General features: G+C 35.5%; 1 protein-coding gene across 3 annotated transcripts; it reads right to left on the bottom strand.

Annotated features, from left to right (window-relative positions):
- Positions 1 to 2,488: 2,488 nt before the first annotated feature.
- Positions 2,489 to 24,660, bottom strand: DEPDC1 (DEP domain containing 1). Of its 3 annotated transcripts, none has more exons than XM_025288485.3 (12): positions 24,482 to 24,660; positions 20,915 to 21,180; positions 18,353 to 18,509; positions 17,581 to 17,699; positions 17,024 to 17,154; positions 15,641 to 15,688; positions 12,554 to 12,694; positions 9,811 to 10,662; positions 9,197 to 9,369; positions 6,780 to 6,965; positions 5,021 to 5,206; positions 2,489 to 4,331 (listed from the first exon to the last, which is right to left on the bottom strand). In XM_025288485.3, exons 1-12 carry the CDS (start codon positions 24,527 to 24,529, stop codon positions 4,191 to 4,193), a joined length of 2,448 nt encoding a protein of 815 aa, XP_025144270.1. In that variant the 5' UTR covers positions 24,530 to 24,660; the 3' UTR covers positions 2,489 to 4,190. The 3 variants fall into 3 exon arrangements, with proteins under 3 accessions (XP_025144270.1, XP_025144272.1, XP_025144273.1); XM_025288487.3 differs by having other exon boundaries at positions 6,789 to 6,965; XM_025288488.3 differs by lacking the exon at positions 9,811 to 10,662 and having other exon boundaries at positions 6,789 to 6,965.
- Positions 24,661 to 25,130: the final 470 nt, after the last annotated feature.

Genomic DNA, 25,130 nt, shown 5'->3' with positions numbered 1-25,130 from the left:
CTGTGGCCTGGCAACTGCCTGGAGGCAGTAATCTTGAGACAATCATAGGGATTCTCCAGTGGCTCAGCTGGTAAAGAACTTGCCTGCCAATGAAGAAGATACAAGAGATACAGGTTCGATCCCTGGGTTGGGAAGATCCACTGGAGAAGGAAATGGCAACTCACTCCAGTATTCTTGCCTGAAAAATTCCATGGATAGAGGTGGATGTGACTATGCACACACGCATAGGGCTTACCTCCTTTGTTTTCATTTTCTGAGGAATCAGTCTTTTATTACCTGTAGTTGGTATCTATTAACAGTTGCTTCATACATTGGGCTGGCCAAAACCTTGTTTGGGCTTTTTGTAAGATGTTATGGAAAAACTTGAAAGAAAGTTTTGGCCAACTCAATACTTGGTTTTCTAGTTGCTTATGGAAGGATAAGTTAGAGACCAATTAATGATACAAAAGTTGTTTTCATAATAAGCAAAAGTCAAAACTATTTTCAAATGTCTTATACATTCTGCATTTCCTCAGTACACATTTTGGGAGGTTTTCTGGAGAGATTAAAAATGGCTATTCTGTATATATTTCCCCCCTAGTTCTTAGAATATAAGATTCTTAGTTAATCTTGCTGCTGCTGCTTAGTCGCTTCAGTCATGTCTGACTCTTCGCAACCCCATGGACTGCAGCCTACCAGGATCCTCCGTCCATGGGATTTTCCAGGCAAGAGTACTGGAGTGGGGTGCCATTGTTAATACAAAAGCGAAGTTAATTCTGAGTTAATAAAAAATTCTATAGTATAAAGTTGGTATACTTTATTATATTTAGAACTGTGAATTTTATTCCAGTGAACTGACTTTATTTCCTTAAATTTAGAGTTTAATGTTAAAACCACAATCCTTCCTTTCTCTTCTAGAAGTTTCAACAGTAATACCACATGCATACACATGTGCTTTACCTTCAAAATCAAAGGGGGATATATCTGTTAGAGATGTAACAGGCTGCATGGATATAAAATTCTGGAACTATTTTTAATTCTTCCAAACATGAGGTTAAAAATATCACCACTGATAGAAGAGAACAGAAAATATATTGTGAGATATGAGGACAGAGATTTGGAAGGAAAGGAGTTTTAATCAGCAGAAATTTTATTAAATTCAATATAAGAGGAAAGGACCTAGAAATTGAGCTTAGGCTTGCTAAGTTCAATATTTAAATACATTACATTGCCTCTTTTAATTATCCTTACAACTTGGTTAAGTAGATGTTATTATTCATATTTTATGGATGAGGAAACTCAGAGTTTACACTTTACAAGGACAGAAAGCTAGTCAGTAGGAAATTCTTTGTACTTTCCACTACTGAATATAGATTAACTAGATAGTATATGAGAAGAGTGGATCAGTAAATGACAGCAATTAGCAGAAGCTAGTGGGAATGCTTGGTGGTGATAACTTTTGGCACCAAGAAATAAAATTTCCTACGTGTTCCAACAGATTTGCTAGACCATTTCATATCCTCTTCCCTGAAATTTGCAACATCTTCCCCAAAATGCTTTACTTTCAAGGGCTGATTTTGATTCTTTTTTCCCAAGAAAGTAAAAGCATTAGAAGAAACTTTCTGTAAGCCATTTAACATCAAACCAACCCATCAATATTTGAAATTAAAGACTCTTTTTTTTCCCCTGATACAATGGTATCTGTCCACATTCCAGTCAAAGGCTAAGCATTCTACTTGTGTAATGTATCCTGTATGCTTTCACATATTCAATGATTGCTTCTGAAGACATTAATGTTTTCTTTTCTCATTAATTTTTCTCTTTATACTCAACCAAATATTTTCAACCAGTATGTACAATCAGAAGCTTTCTTTCATAACTAAAAATAGTTTAATAAGACACACACTACAAATAAGTTTAACAAGAAATTGTTCACAATTTTGTTTTGGTTCCTTCCCTTCTGCTCAAAGCAACTGAGAGGACTATATTTTTTCCTACAATCTCTTCTAGTGCTATAATTCTAGGTGTTTCTAGTATTAATTTCTAATATTTATAGAGTGCCTATTCTATGCTAGATACTGTGCTAAACATTTCTCTCATGCATTATTTTTTTTTAATTTTATTTTTATTTATTTATTTTAATTTTATTTTATTTTTTAAACTTTACATAATTGTATTAGTTTTGCCAAATATCAAAATGAATCCGCCACAGGTATACATGTGTTCCCCATTATATTTAATGCTCACAACATCCTAACAGACATGTACTATTATAATCTTTATCATACAGATAAGAGAAAACTGGGATTTAGAGAATTTAAATAACTTGTCTGCAGTTACGTAGTAAATAGCACAGTAGGATTCAAATCTGACTTCAGAGTTCACGTTATTAAAGTGTTACATCATGTACTCTTTAACCTCAATTGAATGCACACTAATGGAGATGAAAGTTTACTATGTCTTTATAGTATTTATATACTTAATATCAATCAATAAATACAAAATTAAATTGTTACAAAACCCACAATAGTTTTTATTGCAATACACAACATAATTCATACTAGTACACACCTTTAAACAAATTTTTGAGTCTACAAACACCTTGGGAAGAATTCTAATTTGGTTCAATACTTCTAGCTAAGGTTTCTGGGCAAAAGATATATTATTTTCTGTTCCTATTTTTAATAAAAATATTAATCTCGAATGGAACATTGTCATTTTACTGTATGACATTACACTGAGAAATCAAAACAATCATTGAACAATAAGTGTCTATTACATCCCATTCAGTATGTATATCTTTACACTTACCAAATAGATATTAAATAATCTTCAGAAAAATTTGGAAGAAAAATTGCTTCAAGTTTGTACTGTTAGTCAAGTAGAAATTTGGAGAATCTTCTATTAAGAGGACAGGAACTTACACTTGGGATTTTCTTCCGTGAAATAATAAAGCCAATATGATACCAGTTTGACATTTTATTTATACAAAGTATTTAGGGCACTGATTCTCAAAGTTGGCTGAATATTGGATTCACCTGGAGAGATTAAAAAATACTGAGGCCTATATGCTATTCGTTAAAATTTTGATTTAATCAATATAAGGTAGGGCCTGAGCATTTTTTATTTTAAAACTCTCCTGGTGCTTCTAATATGCACCAATTTAAAAAACACTAGCTTAGAGAACTGTTTCATCATTAAAAAGGCTAGTCTTCAGTAGGAATGAATCCTCATGACTTGATTTCAGGGAGTGTACTGTTATTTTAAGTATATAATAGGTATATTTTCCTTGATTAGAAAATATTTTAGGGGAAAAGGTTTTCTGTTTTATTCCTCATTTTCTCCTCACATCTTGAAGAATGAAAGGCATATAGCATACCTGTGGCGGATTCATTTTGATTTTTGGCAAAACTAATACAATTATGTAAAGTTTAAAAAATAAAATAAAATTAAAAAAAAAGAAAAAAAAAAAGAAAGGCATATAGCAGTTGCTAAATAAATATCTTTCACATGAACATATGACTGCCTTCTACTTCTTTCATATTTCTACCTTTTTGTAGATTCATGACAATTAGAATGCAAAAGATATTTACTGGAAAAAAATGAATGACTGAAGCAGTTGGGGTAAACATTAAAGGCAAACCAAAGCCTTATATATAAAAAACACATAGATGCATAAATAGATCAAAAGTAGAAAAAGAATATATAAGAGTGCAATATTTAGTAGATGAAAATTAATTCATCAAGTTTCCAAATATTCTTCACATTCTTACACTTAGAAACAAAAGTAATTATAAACAACTAAAACATCTAGTTCTTTAAGTAACATCAATAAGCATGTGCAGATAAGTTTTTTTTTTTAAACAGAATTACAGCTTAATCTTGAGAGCAAATGTCAGTTTTCAAAATTCAAGTAAATACAGTTTTAGCACACATCATGATAACTTTTCCAGATAGCTGTATAAAAAACAAAAGATCATTTCTGGTTAAAATACCTGGTATCATCTACTGTTATTTGCTCTCAGTTAAGGTCTACTAGTTTCTTAGCAGCTTCACAATGATAAAAACTATTTGGCACCTCCTTATATAATAATGTTTTATTGAAAAAAAAAAAACCGTATTAATAAATAGACTTCTTTTATAGTACCTGAATTCTTACATATGGCTTCACTTACCAAACTTCTAGAAGTAGTACATAATTTTCAATTCAATTAGTATCTTAAACTATGAAACTTTGGTTTTCTTAAAAATAGCATTGGTTGCTTGATTGTAGGTTTGTCACCAAAAAGTGCTGCTTCACTTTCAGAGGTTGGAAATCTTTTCTGATATATTAAGGGATATTCCTTCTGAAACTTAAAAATGGGGTGAAGAATTAGAGGATATTTAACATTATTATCCAAGCTGAAGCCACTGGTCAAGATTTTATAAGAATTCAGTGCTTTTCTCAAACATGTATTTGATAAGTATCCTTTTACTTTATCCTTGCTTCTCCCTCCACTTTCTCACATGTGAAAGGTATCTTGTAATATTTTTTGGAGCCCAGTTAGCATTAATGCTCTAGGATTCTCTTCTGGTATTAATTCTCCTAAATTCCAGATGTTCTTTCTTCTCATTGGTAACACCATGAAGGTCACTGGGATCTACTTGGTATATTTCATATTTCTTCGAGTGTCTCAGATCTGGAATTGGACATGCTAGAATCATGTGGCTACAGTGCTTTGATATAGAGCCAAAATTCTAAATGGCAATGATGAGTCACTAAAATTTACATATTATAATCTAAAGTTTATAATTATTTTCCTAAGGTAATCCATGCTATAAATACAAAATACTTGACATAAAGGAGGGTATATGTTATTATTGTTATTATTAATTTCAGGACAGAGTAAAACCAAGCAGGTAGAAATACATAAGTTATATATATATATTCTTTAAAATTCAAAATATTAAAATAAGAAATTAGATTCTAAATGCTTTTAAGTAACAAACAGCAATAGCATATTAGAAATATCTATGATTAGGAAATTATTCAATCTCTTACCTGTTTTATTTTTCTCCTTTTCTCCTTTAGAGGCAAACTCTTATTTTTAATAATATTCTCTAAAAGTTCTGCAATTGCAGCTTGAGAGGTAGAAACTTTCTGTTCATCAAACTCCTGAGCACTGATCTGCTTACAGTATGAATATGTTGGCAAAGGCGCAATCACTCCATCCCCAGGATTTTTAATCTGTAAAGAACAAAATGATACAGTCAAATCTATTAATTCAGGTCATGTTCCTATTTGGTAAATGATTCTTTCAATGGAATTTTGTTCATATTATTTTGCCATCAAACATTCAACACTTTAAGAAAACTGTATTATGCAGCAGAGAAGCAAAAAGTCAGTAGGGTCTCACTCCCAGTCCTACAATCTACTACAGCTTTATAACCATCAGCAAGTGATTTAAACTTGTCTTGATTTGTCTCATCCATAAAATGGGGATGTACATAAGATATTAATAATGTAAAATCATCATTAGTACCATTAGCCATGGATTTTATCCTTTTAACCATGAAACGATAACAACATGATATTTTAATTCATCTTAAAACACTGCTGCTGCTGCTGCTGCTAAGTCGTTTCAGTCGTGTCCGACTCTGTGCAACCCCATAGACGGCAGCCCACCAGGCTCCTCTGTCCATGGGATTCTCCAGGCAAGAACACTGGAGTGGGTTGCCATTTCCTTCTCCAGTGCATGAAAGTGAAAAGTCAAAGTGAAGTCGCTCAGTCGCTTAAAACACTAATGTTTTGAAATAGTGAAAGTGTTCATCTACGATTTTTGAGGTGTAAGAATATGGGCAGGGCCTCTAACATCTGTAGACAAGAGAAAGAAATTGTAGAGGATAGTTATAATCATGGTAAGTCATGGCAACATTAGAATGATATGCATAGGAAGAAACATGAGTATACATGCTGGGCAGTCAGACTGAATAGAACAGATGTGTTGTTTTTGGCTGCTTAGATTCCTTTTCTCCTTCCCATTCTACCCCCAACTATCACTACTTTTTTTTGAATAACAGATTATTCTCTAATCTATGTAGAGTCACTCAGAGTATGGCCCTCTCTCCAACTCAATCACCCTCAACCACTTAAAAAATGTGCATTTAACCCAGACTGGGCCAATATGAGTCCATACCAATAACTTTTCAAATCAAAGGTGAAGGAATGGCTCTTTTCCCCCATGGAATGCAAAGAGCTTCAATGGACCATAGGGCTTCCCTCATAGCTCACTTGGTAAAGAATCTGCCTGCAATGCAGGAGACCCCGGTTTGATTCCTGGGTCAGGAAAATAAACTGGAGAAGGGATAAGGTACCCACTCCAGTATTCTTGGGCTTCCCTTGTGGCTCAGCTGGTAAAGAATCCACCTGCAATGTGGGAGACCTGGGTTTGATCCCTGGTTTGGGAAGATCCCCTGGAGAAGGGAAAGGCTACCCGCTCCAGTATTCTGGCCTGGAGAATTCCATGGACTATATAGTCCATGGGGTCACAAAGAGTCAGACACGACTGAGTGACTTTAACTTTAATCAACCATATTCCATCATGTGAAGGAGTCAGTTTTCAACTATAGGACTGAAATGGAAATAAGGGATGAAGGGATGGAAAAGAGTCCTCTGGCTATTTGAATCTCCATATTCTGTCTATATTCCTGACTTTTGGAGGTTATTTACGTGAGCTGAAATAGTTTCCCTTTTTGGTAAGGCTAGTTTGAGATGAGTTTGACACTTGCAATAGACTAATGCAAAGAATTTTAAGACTTACAATACATACATGGCCCTTTCTTAAGTAGTCAAGATGTTTCTCTACTGCAGCCAGTAGGTAAGAAGGCACTTGAAGAATTTCCTGTTGATGGTCCATCAAGAAAGATACTAATCTTGCAGCAAGAAGCTCATCAAGATCTACTTCTTCAGCACAGCGTAACACACTCCGAGAAAAAGTGTGTATCATCTAGAAACATAATAAAAGACTTGAATTTAAAGGCTTAAGGTTTTATATAAATTAGATTATCAGTAAATTCTAGGTAGCATTATGCTAACAGATTGAGATAAAGTGATAAGCCAACTTCAGCTTAAAAAATGAGGACAATAACATAACATTAGGAAGAATAAAATGCCAATTCCTTTTGTTTTAGTACTTGTTAAGTAATTCCTTAATATAAATTCCAAATGACTACAGAACACTTAGCTTTTTCTTTAACTTTGTCACACTTTTATTAGTAAATACACAGATTCCATTAATACCATATAAATATGGTGCCCCTGAATTGGGAAGTTCCCCTGGAGAAGCCAGGAAGGGATAGGCTACCGACTCCAGTATTCTTGGTTGGGCTTGCCTGGTGGCTCAGATGGTAAAGAATCTGCCCGCAATGTGGGACACCTGGGTTAGGAAAGATCCCTTGGAGGAAGGCATGGCAACCCATTCCAGTATTCTTGCCTGGAGAATCGCCCTGGACAGAACAGCCTGGCAAATTAAAGTCCCCAGGGTTGCAAAGAGTCAGACATGTCTAAGCACAGTACAGCACAAAGACTGTTAGAGAAGAGTGACTTATTAAATTGATCCCACAAAAACACAAATAGAAGAATATATAACATATAAATACACGTGGTTACAAGGTTGGCACCATATATCTTTTGAAATTGGAAAATAGTTTTTAATGCTATTCCATCAGTCTTTAAAGACAACATATGTATTTTTCAGTTCCATCATGATGATCTTCAAATCCTGGGATAAATTTTGGGTTTCAAAACTAATTTACTCTCATTTATATCCATATAAGCCACCAAATACAAGACACATACATGCATGCACCCTTACACACACTATTTTCCAGTTTCAAAAGATATATGGTGCCAACCTTGTAACCACGTGTGTTTATATGTTATATATTCTATTTGTATTTTTGTGGGATTAATTTAATAAGGCACACATAAACACACACTTCATTCTAAAATAATCTGAATACAGAATTGTATTTTAGGTATTGTGCACATAATAGATGCTGAGCGTATTTATTGAACTATTTTTGGTTTTATTTCTACATGTCTGGCAGGTTTTTCCTATCTTCTACTAAGGTTCAGTCCTCAGATTTTTATTCTTTTCTTCCTCAGCTTTGTAGAGCTCATTTACTTCCATACCTTCAACTATCACTTTTCAAAACATGTACTTTCAGACCTGATCTTTTTTCACCAGGCTCATGTTTCCAACACGCTAGGATAAATTTCACTTGGATGTCCTATAACCTAACTGAAAAGTGTAAAATCAAAATTATCTTCTTTCTACTCATATCTCCCTAAATATCTTCCCCTACAAACTTCCTTATGCTTTTTAGTGGTGCCACAATCACTGAGAGTAATTCTTTCTCTTTATATTAGGTCTGTTATTATCAAAAAACTGTCCTGAGTGGAAGAATGGAACTTAGCTCCTGATTCCTTGCTACAAGAACATCCTGTAAATTGAAGCTGTGCTCTGAGGAAGTGGCAGTTCTTAATAGACAGAGAGAGAGACACAGAGATAAAGAGAGAAACAGAGAAACATATTAGAGGTACAATTTCAAGAGTTCGTTTCCAATGGGGATCTGCATATGAATGCCTCATCCCTCATCTTCATATGGAGCCCAAGACTATTTCACAGAAGTTCTTCCAACTTCCTGCTTACAGTGACAAGCCATCCTAATTCACACAATACATCAAATACAAATTTTCCACTCCCAGAGTATCTGAAACACTGACTTACTACACATGAATTTCCCATTAATTCTCTATTTCAAGGGTTACAGTGCCCTTCAGCTTTCAGTAGTGCCTATATCTCCTCTTCTTTCCCCACCAAACAGAATTGGCATGAGGCAATATAATATGGTCTGACAGTCTGACTCATTCTAACATAGAATGAATGAAGAGGCAAAATCCTCAGACAATACAAAGATCAAGATGTGAAAGTATAAAAGACTGGGCACAAAGGATTAATCTGCATTCTGCTGCACATTAGGGAAGGTTAGAATTTCAAGTCTTTTAAACTCAAGAATCTAGGATTTCAAGACCATGACATCACTTGAATAGTATTCTTAGTTTGGTTTTCTATCTTTTTTTTTTTCTGCTGGGGATGGGGGAATGGTGGTGGTGGTGGTGGTGGTGGTGGTGGTTTATGATTCAGACTTATTCTTTCCTTAAGAATCAACTTACCAGTGATCTTGTACCCATTGCATCATGAAGTTGGGGCATATCAACATTTTGACTCATTCGAGAAATCATGCGCATTAAAAGTTGAAGCTTTCTACGATTTGGTGGGGGAAGTAACAAACAACATAACTGCAGTGCATCGATGGCAACCCTCTCTAAATGAGGCTGCAGCAAACCTAGGAAAGCAAAGTCACCCCCCAGAAAAAAAAATCATCAATGACACTAGTTGTTTTAATACTACCAGCATACAGTTATATAAGGAAGGCAAAATAATATTTTAATATTATGTTTAACTATTCCATGAAATTTACACATTCTTCAAAAACATGGTAAGATATTTGTTATTTTCTTCATAACCCATTGGATTATGAAGGACTGAAAATCTTTCACCAATTATAAACAGTGACTCAGAATAAATGAAATTTAAGGCAAAGAAAAGGAGTGCTTTAGGTAAGTAGAATAAATCTTAGTTATGCCATGACAAGTCTTATACAACAAGAATTTTTTCTTTTGGAGAAAAAAATTAAGCAATTTCAGAGAAGAAAAGCCAGGTAAGCAAAACTGGGTTAGTAAACACTAAAAATTAATATTACATGCATTGAAAGCATCAACCTTACTTTGTGTGCCAGTCAACATAGAAGAAGCTGGAGGTAAAGAGTTTTCTGAAAGTTCTATTGTGCTTTTGCAGAGTCTTTTATTGATTGTGGTACTAGACTCTCCGAGTTCACCTTCCATAGCTGTTTGCACACTGGTGCTGCCTTGTTCAAGATTTGGTTTCACGATAATTTCAGCCACTGGCATATTAATATAACTATTCCTTCTTGTACTACTTCTTAAAAGTAAACTCTGAGATCTACAAAGCTGTTTCGGTTTGCACTTTCCATTATATAACTCCTCTTGGTCTTGAATGGTCAAAGTAGAGGTTCTCTTATAACCAACAGAGAATGGCTTTTGAATACTTTCCTCTGAATGAAGATTCATCAGGGATTCCTGTTTGGTCTCAGACTCTAAAGATTGCATATTATTTTGTCCTTCTATGTTCAGAACAGATTGATGGAAGACACTGGAGACCTCTTTACTTGAACTCCCTGGTAAATCTACAATTCCTTCTAATGAATAGCACCTTGGTTTGATGTTAGAGGATAGAACATGCATTCTACTTAAGCCTATTAAATTATGGCAACTTCCTCCTATTATGTCATTAGCACTGGCTCTTCTGTTTTTAAAATTAACTAGCTGCATTTTCTTAGCATATTTTTCTTGAAATCCTTGATCACTTATCTGGAGTCTCTCAGTAGTATCTGATTCTTCTTTTGTTTTGTCTTTATGAAGAAGACTGAGAAGAAGACACTCAGTTGATTTGAAGGAATTCAGATTGTTTAAATGAAGAATTTTTGAAGACTGTGGATCATCTTGGATTTTATGTATCCCTCTGGGTCTATCTGAAACTGTGACGTAGCCACAAACAACTACCAGGAAATGAAACAAAAATTAAGATGCAACTGTATGATAGTGGACAAAAATAAAAACAATAGCAATATTAAAAAAATAAAGCATCACTATAGTACATATTGTTAGTATAGTACAAATAGCAGCTGCTTAATTCAGAAGCCACTTAAATAGGACACATGCAACATTCAGTTACAAAGTGCAAGACTAGAGGTTTTCCAACTTGTGATGAAAATAATTTTAAAATTTATTTCAACAATCTAATTAAATGGATTGAGTCAAATACATTAAAAATATCTACAAGTATTAGAAAGCTCTTAATTATAAGACAACTGTAGTTTAAGAAAACATATATATGATTTTTCTCTCAGATACCTGGTACATAGCTCCTAAAACCCAAGGAATTTCCAGAGTGATTGGAGCCTTTTATTCTTCACAATGAGCCTATTTGAGCACGCTTCAGTTTATGCTAATGAGTTGACTTAGGGCTGGCCTGAGTAAAGTTGAGTAAAGAATCTACCTGCAATACAGGAGACCAGGGTTCGATTCCTGGGTTGGGAAGATCCCCTGGAGAAGGAAATGGCAACCCACTCCAGTATTCTTATCTGGAGAACACCATGGAGAGAGAAGTCTGGCAGGCTACAGTCTATGGGGTTGTAAGAGTCGGACATTACTTAACTACTAAACCACCACCAGTGCTGGCCTTGCTTAGAAGGTTGGAATTTTAGTCTTAACTTAAGGAGACCTGAGTTTGATCCCTGGGTTGGGAAGATTTCCTGAAGAAGGGAATGGCTACCCATTCCAGTATCCTGGCCTGGAGAATTCCATGGACTGTATAGTTCATAGGGTCACAAAGAGTTGGACATGACTGAGCGACTTTTACTTCACTTGACTCTGGTGTTTCCCAGGTGGCGCTAAGTGGTAAAGAACCCACCTGCCAATGTAGAAGACTTAAGAGAAATGGGTTCAATCCCTGGGTCAGGAACATTCCCTGGAGAAGGGCATGGCAACTCACTCTAGTATTCTTGCCTGAAGAATCCAATGGACAGAGGAGCTGGGCAGGCTAAAGCCCACAGTGTTACAAAGAGTCAGACACAACTGAAGTGACTTAGCATGCACATACGCATACCTCCCTGGAGGGGGTGGTAGGGTGGTTGGTGGTGGTGGTGGAGATCAAACTTAATCAACAATGACCAATGATTTAATCAACCATGTCTATGTAGTGAAACCTCAAATTAAAATGGAAACAACACAGCTATGGGAGCTTACCAGTTGGTAAATACATGGACAAACTTGGGAGAGTGACATTTCTGGAGAGAACATAGAAGCTCTGCACAGCCCTTACCCCCCTTTCTTGCCCTATAACTCTCTTCTACTTGGCTACTCCTGACTTATATACTTTATAATAAACTGGTGATCATTAGGTAAAGCACTTTTCAGAGTTCTGAAAACTATCACAGTGAATTATTAAACCTCAGGGGGGTTGTGGGAATCCCTGGGTTTGGTAATTAGCCAGGGAGAAGGGCTATTAAACCTGAGGACCCCATTTGCAGCTCCTGTATGAAGTGAGGACAGTCTTGATGAACTGAGTCCTTAATCTGTGGGGTCTAAGCTAGTCCTGGGTAGTTAGTATCCAAGTTGAAAAACTTTGCCCTCAACTTTTGGGGTCTGGGTTAACTGGGTAGTTTCAGAAATGAACTGAATTGCAAGACATTACTGGTGTAGAGAAGTGGTGTTAGAATGGTATATTTGAATGACTGGAAAACATAACAGCAACCAGAATATTTCTGAGTTTTAAAATAATGTATAGCCTGTCACTTTCATACATATCTTTTTTCATACAGATCTTTTAAATTATGGGGGACTTGGAACCATAAATAAATTAAATAATAAGGAAAAATCTATACATACCCAAAATGTTCACAAATAATTCATAATATTCAAAGGTAAGTAGAGGTTCTGGGAGATCTAGAAAATAATCTGCAATTGTTCTGAATACATCTCGCTCAAATCCAGTATAAGTTGGATTATTCACATCATTACTTCTTGGCCCTAAGTGGAAGGCAAAAAGAAAGTGAAATATATTTCTTTTAAATATAATTTTTAAAGATACTTATAAAAAGCCTAAAGCCTGTATTTATTTCATGAAGGATCTATGCTTAACAACAAATTCTGTCATAATTCAAAAATTTAAAAGATTGCACATATCTCATGCCTTCTCACTATCTTTTCACTAGAAATCACTGCACTTATTAATATTTTGTTTAGTTTTAATATTTATATGACTGAAAAATGAAATATATTTTAAAAGCATCGGGGAAGTTTATTTTAATGGAATTTTATCACAATACATTTTATATAGCACAGAATATTTAGATATTGCAAATAATTTTTTCAAATTGTCTTTTGCAAATTTATATTTTCATAATTAAATTTTGCCTGATATAAAGCATACTCTGAATGAATTTAAATACTGTCATTACATTGCTGTTCAATTAGCTTAACATTATTGAAATAATTATGCCTTCTTATTGGTCTTTTCCCCAGGAAATTCTGATCTCATGTTATAGATGAAGAAACTAAAGCTCAGAGCCACTTGCTCAAGAGGCAAGAGACTTTGATGGCAAAGCTAAAATCAGAACTCAGAGGTCTGTAAGAGCAAGTCATAGGACCTTGAGACTCAATAGCATTTAAAGTGCGGTCCATGGACTACATAATCAGAAACATCAGTGTGCCTATTAAAAGCATAATCTCTTCTATACAGTACAGAATCTATCAGAATTCCAATGCAGCTAGGAATTATTGATCTAGAAATTTTTGCTATTTGTTCACTAATTTAGTAGCTTCCAAATACTGATCTGGGCATCTTTACTAGAAGAATCTTCTGAGATATGATTTAAAAAAAAAAAATCCTGACATATTCAATCAGTTGAACCTGAATTTTTGGTGAGTATCTCTAGTGACTGTGATATGCACTAAGATTTGAGAGTTATTCTACTATCTTTCAAGGTAACACACACATATACACACTTAATAGTTTAAAGGCTAATGATGGCTTTATGTGGAACAAAACAGTTTTTATAAGGAGGATATGAGATATATTCTTAATATGTAGAATAAAAATTTTGATAATCATTACAAGTTTTTTAAGATAGAAAATTCTTTACTGGAATTAAACATAGAAAATTTACAGTTAGAGAATCTAGGTTTGAATATATAGCTCCTCATGTATTAGAAAAAAGGCAAAGTTTTCTTTTCTAGAAAAAAATTGGGAATAGTATCTTGATCACTGATTCTTGTATGTCATAGGATTACTGTGCAGGAATAAATAACAAACATGTTAAATCAAAGTTTTAATATTGCTAGACATATTGTTGTTAAACTGGAATCCAGTAAGTTGCATCTTTGGTATCACTTATGTATAACATGGACTGGGAAGCAAAAGAAACAAAACCCTAAAGATGAGGTATCAGAGAAATCCCTGGAAGTATGCTATCTGAGTTGCTATCTATGAGGCAAGGTATGAGAGAGAAAGGCAGGTAGGTAGGGGAAGGTAGAAAGAGAATTTCAAAAATCTTATGTTTCTGTTCAAGATCTTTACCTTGATTTGATAAATAAAATTTTTCTGTATCTAATATTATTTACTTTATTGCTATTCTGTTATTTTGTCATATTGACACCCAGTGGACAATAAGGGAATATATATTTATTTTGAACATTAATAAAATACAAATTTTATAAGACCTAGAAAATTACTTCTATAATGTAATTATTAAAATATAATTTTACTTTTGATGATGTGTGCATACACCTCTGTACACATTTTTAAAACTGACTTTTGAGAGCAATTAGTGTTTTGTACTTGAACAGAGCCTTAAATTATAAAAATCAATCATCATTGACCAGTATGGGAAAAGCTTGAAGAACAAAACATTAAAAAATTATCTAATTTAGTGAAGATCATTCTTTTTGATAAACATAAAAGTCCCATTAATATATCCTATGGAGAAGAAGCATATCATGAAACATCTGAATGCTGAAGCTCTGTACAATGGCCAGGGGAATGAAGTGGGTTTTATAAGACTTCATTTCTAATTGAAGCTTTATATTTACAAGCTGCTTTACTTATAAATTATGACCAACCTAGATAGCATATTCAAAAGCAGAGACATTACTTTGCCAACAAAGGTTTGTCTAGTCAAGGCTATGGTTTTTCCTGTGGTCATGTATGGATGTGAGAGTTGGACTGTGAAGAAGGCTGAGTGATGAAGAATTGATGCTTTTGAACTGTGGTGTTGGAGAAGACTCTTGAGAGTCCCTTGGACTGCAAGGAGATCCAACCAGTCCATTCTGAAGGAGATCAGCCCTGGGATTTCTTTGGAAGGAATGATGCTAAAGCTGAAACTCCAGTACTTTGGCCACCTCATGGGAAGAGTTGACTCATTGGAAAAGACTCTGATGCTGGGAGGGATTGGGGGCAGGAGGAGAAGGGGACAACAGAGGATGAGACGGCTGAATGGCATCACTGACTCGATGGACTTGAGTCTGGGTGAACTCTGGGAGTTGGTGATGGACAGGGAGGCCTGGCGTGCTGCGATTCATGGGGTTGCAAAGAGTCGGACACGACTGAGCGACTGAACTGAACTTACTTATAAGTTGCTATTTGAACTCCCTGGACTCATGAGACAATTGATGTAGATTATATCTAAAAATCATTTGAGATCTTCTAGCCTATGATTTTATGATCTATGAAAACTGAGTCATAAATGATTAGCTTGGATTATAAAATCATTATCTGCACAGAAAAAGTGCTCTATAACCCAATCCACATGCAATGAAATGTAATCAGTTCTACTAGATCTTCATTTAAACATCAACAGAAATGATATAGTTCAATTTTATCATGACTTTCATGAATTAAAATAATCCCTTGGTTCTTATTAAATACTATCAATATAATACATACACATATCACACATATACCGTTTGTTTACTTACAATTTGCTAGGCACTTCATGGCAGATAGTACCCAGTGAGGAAGATCATCTACATAAAAAATTAATATAATTTAATTATGCAATTATTGTAACAGTATATTTAAAACTTCACACTTGCTACATAATTATACATATATTTATATATATGTATATGTACTACCAGAATTAAAATTGATTACATATTTAATAAGATATAGGGCCATATAGTATTTTAAAATACAAGTTTAAAAGTTAGCTATGCTTCTTGAATATTACTGATTTGAGTGAAACCTATGACAGAAAAAGCTATATTTTATTAATTATATTTTATAAAATATAAAAATTATATAAAATATAATAAATAATATATATTAATATATAAATCTATTAATAAAATATAATTGATTAAAATACATTTTACTATTAAGGTGATTTCAAAGCAAGGCTTGCTTAAAATCTTTCAATTGCTACTAAGTGAAATATGATGCATAAGTGTTACAGTTTTTTGACACAAACACAAAAACCACACGTACATTTCACTTGAAAAGTTAATAATCATAAATAGAAAGCTTAGATGAGAGCATACACTCAAGTTATTTCAGGTAATGAAAGATGGGACTGATCCAAAGCTGGATGCATATACAACATAGCTCCTAGTTTTCAGCATTTACTTTTTGTTCTTATGATTAAAATCTCAAAAGTTCTTGCCCACAGAAAGAATCTCAAAGTAATGCATGTCAGTTAATTCTACAGCCAGCAACTGATTATTAGGAAAAAAGAAAAGAGCCAACATTTTGAGTAAATTTATTAATACACTTCCTGTAATGTAAATTTTCCAATGCAACTGGCTTGATTTCCCTGATTTTCTTTATATTTGAAACCAATACATTATATAAAGTACATATAATATAAAGCCAGTATTCTTTTAAATATGGTTCTTAAGTTTGGACTTATTTTATTTTGTGTTACTTTGGTTTTGCATGTGTCTTGACCCCTTTAAATCTGTATGTAACTTGTCATGTAAGCTCCAGAAAGGAATGGACCATTTTTCTCTTAATCATCACTAATCTTTAGCACAATGCCCAGCACATTGTAGGTCCTCAATAAAATGTGGTTAAACAATAGTTTCAATTATATTTTCATACTCTTTGGATGCTTACTCTGCCATTAAAAAAATGCATGCAAGAATCCACCTTAAGAGCTAAAACAATAGTGTGAATAATATTCATTTAAAAATTATTTCGAAATGATAACCAAAGCACCTCTGATAAAACAGTAGTCTCCCTGATGTTCTCTCAGTTGAAGCATTCTACTTTATGTATTTTGGTCTTTCTTTATCCTCACTATAGCTGCAGCCTTTTTTAGCAAGTTTAAAATGATTCCAACTTCTTTTATTGATACCAACCTGATTTGTCTTGCAGTATAACTACTCCGTGTTTACTTGTATTGGTCATGTTGTACATTATATACTGAGGAATTACTTGTTTTGGATTTATGACTTCTTCTAGGGAGGATACACCTAGAACGGTTTGCAGGCTAAATAGAAGAAAGAATACAAGCTTTTTTTTTCTCCATAAAATAGGTAGAATAGAAATATGAGAGTATGAATAGAAAACAGACAAAGCTTTCAGAATATTTTTCTTAAATCGAACCTCTAAGACTTATATTTAGTATCTACTTTAAAGTATATTTATCTTTATAATCTTTGAAGGATACCAACATAGACCCCAAACTATAGCTACAACTTTGAGTCAAAGAAAAAGCAAATCATAGTCAAACCATTCTACTTCTCCTATACCAGAACAATAAATACCAAAGTATTTATTAAGAAACCCATGTACAGGTGAAATGCTAAGTGTTGAGAATTAATCTGCTCTTCTTCAACTGAGCATCCTGACAAAAATAACAAAATAATATCCTAAACACCCCCAGGAACTTGGTCATAGCTTAGTTTTAGCTTACTAGATCAGAATAACATATCTCCAAACTTCTTCAACATCTTTCTGGCTTATTTCTCTGTTTTCAGCTAAATTTTCTTGATCTTCCTCGATTATTTCACAGTTCATTTTCTCTGAATTTTCCTGAAAAAAGAATTACTTTGGTTTAATATGATATGCTCAAATTTTAGAAATAATGAACTGATACTACTTCTAATATTTAGTAATTCTATTAGTATCAGTCTACTGTGGAGCTGTAAAGGTGTCACTTGAAGAAATAATACAATATTTGGGGCTTCCCAGGTGGCACTAGTTGTAAAGAAACTGCCTGCCAATGTAGGAGACTTAAGAGACCCCTGGACTGGGGAGATCTCCTGGAGAAGGAAATGGCAACCCACTCCAGTATTCTTTCCCGGAGAATCTCACAGACAGAGGAGCCTGGTGGACTATAGTCCATGAAGTTGCAAAGAGTTGGATATGAGTGAAGCAATTTAGCACTTAGCATGTACCGTAATAGAGCTTTTGGTTTTGTATCTGCCCCCACTACTGTCAAATTAATTTAAAATATGTGCTTAAATTATACAAATAGTATTTCAAGTATGTCTCACTATAATTTTTATTATTATTTGAGTTCCAAACAAATTTACATGTATACACTTAGAATATAATATAGCTAAGTGATTCCAAGCATTGGCTTCAAATCTTAAAGAATCATTTACTTTTAATTATTCTATTGATATTATTAAGCACACAGTAATTATATTTAAACAAGTGATTAGTAAAAAGGATGTTTTTACCTGAGAGAAATGTAGTCCATGTGTTTTAGGGGTTCTTCGAGATAAGTTTCGCAATTTAAAAATATTATCTTTATCTTTGGAAAAATTCTCTATGTTGTTTTTTCTCAATTCTGGATGCCTTCGTGGAAGAGTTTTAAGTGGAGAACTTGTAGGAAATCTGGTTTAAGAATATGCAATTAAATAATGTGAGATAATGAACTTTTAGTGCCTATTTATCTTTTGAATTGTGGTTCTGGGAGAAGACTCTTTAGAGTCCCTTGGACTGCAAGGAGATCAATAAAGTCAATCCTAAAGAAAATCAACCCTGAATATTCACTGGAAGGACTGATGCTGAAGCTGAAGCTCCAATATTTTGGCCACCTGATGCGAAGAGCTGATTCATTGGAAAAGACCCTGATGCTGGGAAAGATTGGGGGTGGGTGCTGGTGGGGAGTGGGAAAGAGGATGAGACAGTTGGATAGCATCACTAACTCAATGGACATGAGCTTGAGCAAAATCTGGGAGACAGTGAAGGACAGGGAAGCCTGGTGTGCTGCAGTTCATGGGTCTCAAAGAGTTGGACATGACTTAGCAACTGACCAACAACAAATATCTTAAAAATAACTAAAAAACACTGGGTTTAATTTATCAAGGAATGAATATTCTACATAAATTAATTTTCTCATTAAGCCTTTAAATTTTTTTAATAGTTTCCTGATATCATGAGTAAACTGTATATTTTAACTTTATTCCTGTATAATTCAGGGTTATTATTAGGACTAATTCTTTAGGAGAGGTATGACTTACATACAAAACAGTTCTAGAAAGTTACATTTTCTAAATTTCTCTTATTAGTTATCTAATTTGTATATATTTTCTGTCCTTTGTGACTGTTCAATTTTCAGAACTCTGTTGTTCCTTTTGATTACAATGCTTTTCCTCCCTTCAATTTAATATAAAATATTTCAAAGATACAAACAAGTACAGGGTGTTTTTATAAAATAACATCCACATAGGTGACCATCAACAAATGCAACTGTTAACATTTTAACAAGACTTCTTAAACCAATTCATAGTTTTATTATCACTGTAAAAGGCCTAGAGGTAGAGAGATTAAGAGTTTTACAGAATTTCAGGTAAGAGAGAACAACAGTCTAATGAAAAAAATATCATGAAGACAAGCAGACAGATCAGAGCGTACTGAGGCAGCATGATATACATGGTTTGATAATTACCTCATATTGAAAGAGAAGGGAAAGAATGAAAGCAACTACAGGAAAGATTACCATTCATTCAGACATGGACGACTGAAGTGATTTAGCAATAGCAAAAAACAAAAATGGATATAAGAGGTCAAAAGTTAGCTTAGGAGATGGTAGTGATTTTTCATATGCTATATGATATGTCAAGTGCCTGTCTAACAGGCAAAAAGTGAGTCCTAAAGCTCAGGAGCGATATTTGGGTTGGAGACTTGAAAGTCATTAAGACATGGCATGAAAGCAGAGACATAGTAGGAGACTGTCCAGGGAGAGAGGTGAAGTATAGACAAGCCTGGGACCTTGAGGACAGTAAAAGCTAAAGGATGAGTGCAGCAGAGAAACTCAAATGGTGACTGATGAGTAGTGCAGAGAGGAAAGATTTACAGAGTTTTATACAAAGTATTTATATATTTGTTATTGTAGTTTACTTGTGTGACATAAATCATCTTTGACACAAAGGCAAAAATCTATTTCTACATTTCATTTGAAAAGTACTAATTTTGTAGAGTAAAAAAGCATGTGTATTAGAATCCAAAGATCTAATTTAAGGGATATATAATCAAGAACTCTGGGTGCATGAGAGAAAACTTAATTATGCAGATCCAAGGGAGTCAGAAAGGTCTCCTGACCTCAAGGTGGGCTACAATACAGATGACATGAGAAGAAATGTATTCACTAGTCTGATGAATGTGTACATTAGCATATTTCAGACTGAAGGAATAAGATTTGCTGATGCATGGTCTCCACCTTTTCACCTGTAAAAATGAGTTAATATCTACCCTGTTTAGCTATTCTAGGGATTAAATAAGGAAAACACATAACTCATAAAGTAAGGCTGCTAGTACATGATAAATGCTTATTTTTTTTCAAATTGTGGTATATTTCTTTTTTTAGTTATTATATAAGCTTGCTATTATTTATCTCATCATATGTATTCTTAGATTGTATAGATTATATGTCTATTGAAGGGAAGAACCTGTGAGAATTTGTAATTCTTAAATCTATGAAACTAAATGTTGATAATGTTCTGTCCTTCACATGTTATAAAGCTTTCAGAAGATGTTAAAGTTACAGTATCTTCTCCTTTCCTCCTTTTCTGTTTTATTATATATACTATCTATCATTATAAGGTTTGAATTGTGCAGGAATTAGTCTTAAAGGACTTTAACTTCTAAGTGGTTTCAATTGAACTAAGAGCAATAGTTTTCTAAAGAAAATATTACTTCTCCTAAAGAGGCTGCTGTTTTAGTAACCATATAATAGAAGCAGAGTGAAACTTTATGGTTAAGTAATTCAGTTGTGCAGTTATTTCTTTGTTTAATACCTGAATAGCTGACTGTTGTCATCAAGATTTTCTGTCCCCCATTTGCCTTTGATATCTTCAATTACATGATTCTTAAGAAATTTTCTCAATAGCTGGATAGTCTGTTGCCTTGTAACTTCAGGACCAAAATTGCTATTAGTTCTTAATAGGTCATAAAGCCAGTCCACTGCTTCTCCTGCTGTAAAACAGTTGCCATATTTTTTGAAGTGTTGCCTATGTTTTCTTAGGGGCATTCCCACTCGAAAAGATGTGGTAATTTCATTCCACTGCAAAATGAATAAAAAAAAATTAAAAATCCACTCATTCCTTTCACATATTATCAAATCATTGAAATTCATGAAGAAATCACTTGTCTTATTTGTGCTAAAATCTTTTTACATCTCATACTAATTTATTATTATTAATTACAGTGTTACAAGAATATTTTTATGTGATGGTTTTTGACTAAAAGTACTTCACTGGCTGATTGGCTTACTTAGGAAACCTGAGAATAATGGAGAACTGTAATGGACCTGCCTTTAATCCTCAACAGAGAAAGCATTTATTCCTGTTTCTACAACTTCAACTAATATTAATGATATGATAGTAGCATTTGTGTCAGACATTACGCATTGCATTCATTACTTCACTTTAATTCTCACAATTCAGTGAATGGGTACTATTATTATCCCATTTTCAGATATGGAATATGAAGCACTGAGATATTTAATAACTTGACCAAGGTCACACACCTGAAAACTCTAGAACCTGCACTTATAACTAAGCAGGCCAAACAAAACTTATGGCAGGCAGTAGTTTTACTGGTAAAATACCTTTAGTATTAACAAAAGTTTATATATTTACTAGTGAAGATTCCAATAATTAACATAACAGATGGAGTAAATTAAAATTTAAGTCTATTGTTTGTTTGACACTGTGATATACTTATATTTTAAAAAGATAATCACACTCTCAGAAATCTTTTTCAAATTACCCAACCTTTTGGGTTTGTGGCAGGTCTAAGAGTGGTGGTATAGAAGGTGGTGGTGATAAACATTTTTTTTTGGAACACAACTGCTTTACAACCTTGTGTCAGTTTCTCTGTACAGTGAAGTGAATCAGCTATGTGTATGCATATATCTCCTCCCTCCTGGACTTTCCTCCCACCTATCCCCTATACACCCATCTAGGTCAACACAGCACCAAGCTGAGCTCCCTGTGTTATACAGCAGGTTCCCATTAGCTATCTATTTTACACATGGTAGTTGGGTTTCCCAGGTGGCTCAGTGGTAAAAGAATCCGCCTGCCAATGCAGGAGATGCAAGTTCAATCCCTGGGTCAGGAAGATCCCCTGGAGGAGGAAATGGCAACGTACTCCAGTATTCTTGCCTGGGGAATCCCATGAACAAAGCCTAAAGGGTTAGACATGACTGAGCACGCCCACGTGTATAATATACATATATATATATATATAAATATATATATAATGTTAATCCTAATTTCCCAATTCTTCCTACCCTCCCTTTGTCCACACCTCCATTCTCTATGTCTGTGTCTCTATTCCTGCTCCAGAAATAGGCTTCCTCTGTATCATTTTTTCTAGATTCTACACATATGGGTTAATATAATAATATTTGTTTTTCTCACAGACAGCTCATAGAGCTCAATATCAAAAAACAAACAACCCAAGTCAAAACATGGGTGGAAAGCCTAAAAAGACATTTCTTCAAAGAAGACATACAGATGGCCAATAAACACATGAAAATATGCTCAGTGAAAATGGGCTTCCCTTGTGGCTCAGGTGGTAAACAATCTGCCTGCAATGTAGGAGACCCAGGTTCAAACCCTGGGGCGGGAAGATCCCCTGGAGAAGAATACATAGAGATGGCCCATGAACACATGAAAATATGCTCAACTTTACTAATTATTAGAGAAATGCAAATCAAAACTACAATAAGGTATCACCTCAAACCATCAGAATGGCCATCATCAAAAAAATCTACAAACAATAAATGCAGGCAAAGGTGTGGAGAGAAGGAAACCTCTTGTACTGTTGGTGGGAATATAAACTGATACAGCCAAGTGGAGAACAGTATGGAGATTCCTTCAAAAACTAAAAATAAAACTACCATATGACCCAGCAATCTCACCATTGGGCAGATGCCCTGAGAAAACCATAATTCAAAATGACACATGTACTCCAATATTCATTGCCACACTATATTCAATAGCCAGGACATGGAAACAACCCAAATGTTCTATGACAGATGAAAGAATAAATAAGATGTGGTACATAGATAAAACAGAACGTATAGCTTTTTAATTGAAAAAAATCCTACATTAGAGGTGAAGAAATCTGATCTGTAAGTCCAACTATGTTAGTACTTGCTATGCTACCACTTCTCTAACCTATGTGGTCCCAACATCATAGCACAAAATTTAAGAGCTGAAAGAAAACACAATAACTGTATTCTTTTCTTTATACACCTCCAGATTTCATATATTATTCAAGAAACTTATACTGAGCTGCAGTTTCTACGGGGGAGCCTGGTGGGCTGCTGTCTATGGGGTCGCACTGAGTCGGACACGACTGAAGTGACTTAGCAGCAGCAGCAGCAGCATTAACACACTTTCACCTACAGTAACATCTACTCTGGACAACTCTCAGCTCTACTTTACCAGTGGGGAAACTGATGCTTACACAAGTGATCCTCCTAATGTCACATAACCAGTGGCACAGTATCCTCGTGGATTGATGATCCAAATACACAAGATGCTGTGTGCAAGTACAAATCCTGTGACTACAAACAGTGGCTCCTGATGGGTACTTAAAATATTCTGAGTTTTAGCTGTTAGAAACAGCTGTTATTGAGTTGTATTCAGTCGATACATCCTGTATTTAATTCCACAAGACCGGCAAAATAAAGCTGTCACAATCTGATCCTACAAACCACTGGAACTCGTTCTGCTGCTGCTAAGTCGCTTCAGTCGTGTCCGACTCTGTGAGACCCCATAGACGGCAGCCCGCTAGGCTCCTCTGTCCCTGGGATTCTCCAGGCAAGAATACTGGAGTGGGTTGCCATTTCCTTCTCCAATGCGTTAAAGTGAAAAGTGAAAGTGAAGTCGCTCAGTCGTGCCCGACTCTTAGCGACCCCATGGACTGCAGCCTACCAGGCTCCTCCGTCCATGGGATTTTCCAGGCAAAAGTACTGTAGTGGGTTGCCACTGCCTTCCCCTAAAATCTTGTTGGGGGTAGGAAATATGGCGTGAGGAGCGTCTAAACTCAGACTATTCTAAGTCATTCCAGGGGACGCCGAAAACACCAAGAACAGAGTCGCTTAAGAAGTTGGGTCGATGCGCCTACCCCGGGAGCCTGGAGCAAAGAAAGGAGGGGGGCAGACTCTCAAAGGAGGGGGACAATCGTGTCCTGCAAAGATCCGCGATACTCGAGAACGCCCCTCATCCTCCTCTTCAGCGATCTCCTGGGCTCTGGCGCCCATCCCTCCGCCCTACGAAAAACTATGAACCTTCTCACGTAAAAACAGGCCATCACCCCGCTGGCCAGTCTCGTCGTTCGCGCTGTCTTACCAGCTTAGTGGCCCGATAAGGGCCTGGAGGCACATCCCGATTCTCCATTCCGCCCACCAGGCCCAAGGGTCCCTCAGCGCCCGGTGCCCGGCATGGAAGCGAAAGGCGACCCTCAGACCCCGATCCCCGGGCGGTGACACAGATCCCCACAACCGTCGACCCCGCCGTTGATTTGAATACCGCCGAGGGCGGCGCTGATTGGCTGAGCTGCCTGGCCACGTGACGCACCGCCCTGGCCCAGCCGCAGGGGGCGTGGGCTGTGGACTCGCTCCAGGCTGCGGCACAGGCGGGCCTGTCTGAGGAAAGCTGATCTTCTCCCTCCCAGGGGGGTGAGACGGTCTCCTTACCTCACCTGGCTTCTCTGAAGTTGCTTGTCTGTCTTGAGGTCTTTGGCGAGGCGGAGTCATGCTTCCACACTCAGAACTGGTGAGGCGGTTTATTCCTCTACAGGATGTTTGGAGCCCAGCATTTGGCTTAAAGGAATTTGAAATTTGAAAAGGAAAAAACGAACAAACACAAGCCTTTTCTGCCTGGTCCCGCAGGGTCTCAAGCATTTGGTTAGCAAGAGAAACAAACCTGGGGCGTAGCTTTCGCGCGACTGACCGCTTGGTTTTGGTTTTAGGAAGATTCCTGGATATAAGGGACCACA

Source organism: Bubalus bubalis, chromosome 6 (assembly GCF_019923935.1).
Source record: "Bubalus bubalis isolate 160015118507 breed Murrah chromosome 6, NDDB_SH_1, whole genome shotgun sequence".
NCBI lineage: Eukaryota > Metazoa > Chordata > Mammalia > Artiodactyla > Bovidae > Bubalus > Bubalus bubalis.
Note: the sequence above shows the minus strand (reverse complement) of the source record. Positions and strands in the feature narration are given on the sequence as shown.

Coding starts and splice junctions, on each gene's coding strand:
- DEPDC1 (XM_025288485.3), bottom strand. CDS start 24,529: ATGGAGAATCGGGATGTGCCTCCAGGCCCTTATCGGGCCACTAAGCTG. Junction 17,700..18,352: donor ATGGACTACATTTCTCTCAG/GTAAAAACATCC, acceptor TTCTTTTTTCAG/GAAAATTCAGAGAAAATGAA. Junction 15,689..17,023: donor TATACTGCAAGACAAATCAG/GTTGGTATCAAT, acceptor TTTTTTATGTAG/ATGATCTTCCTCACTGGGTA.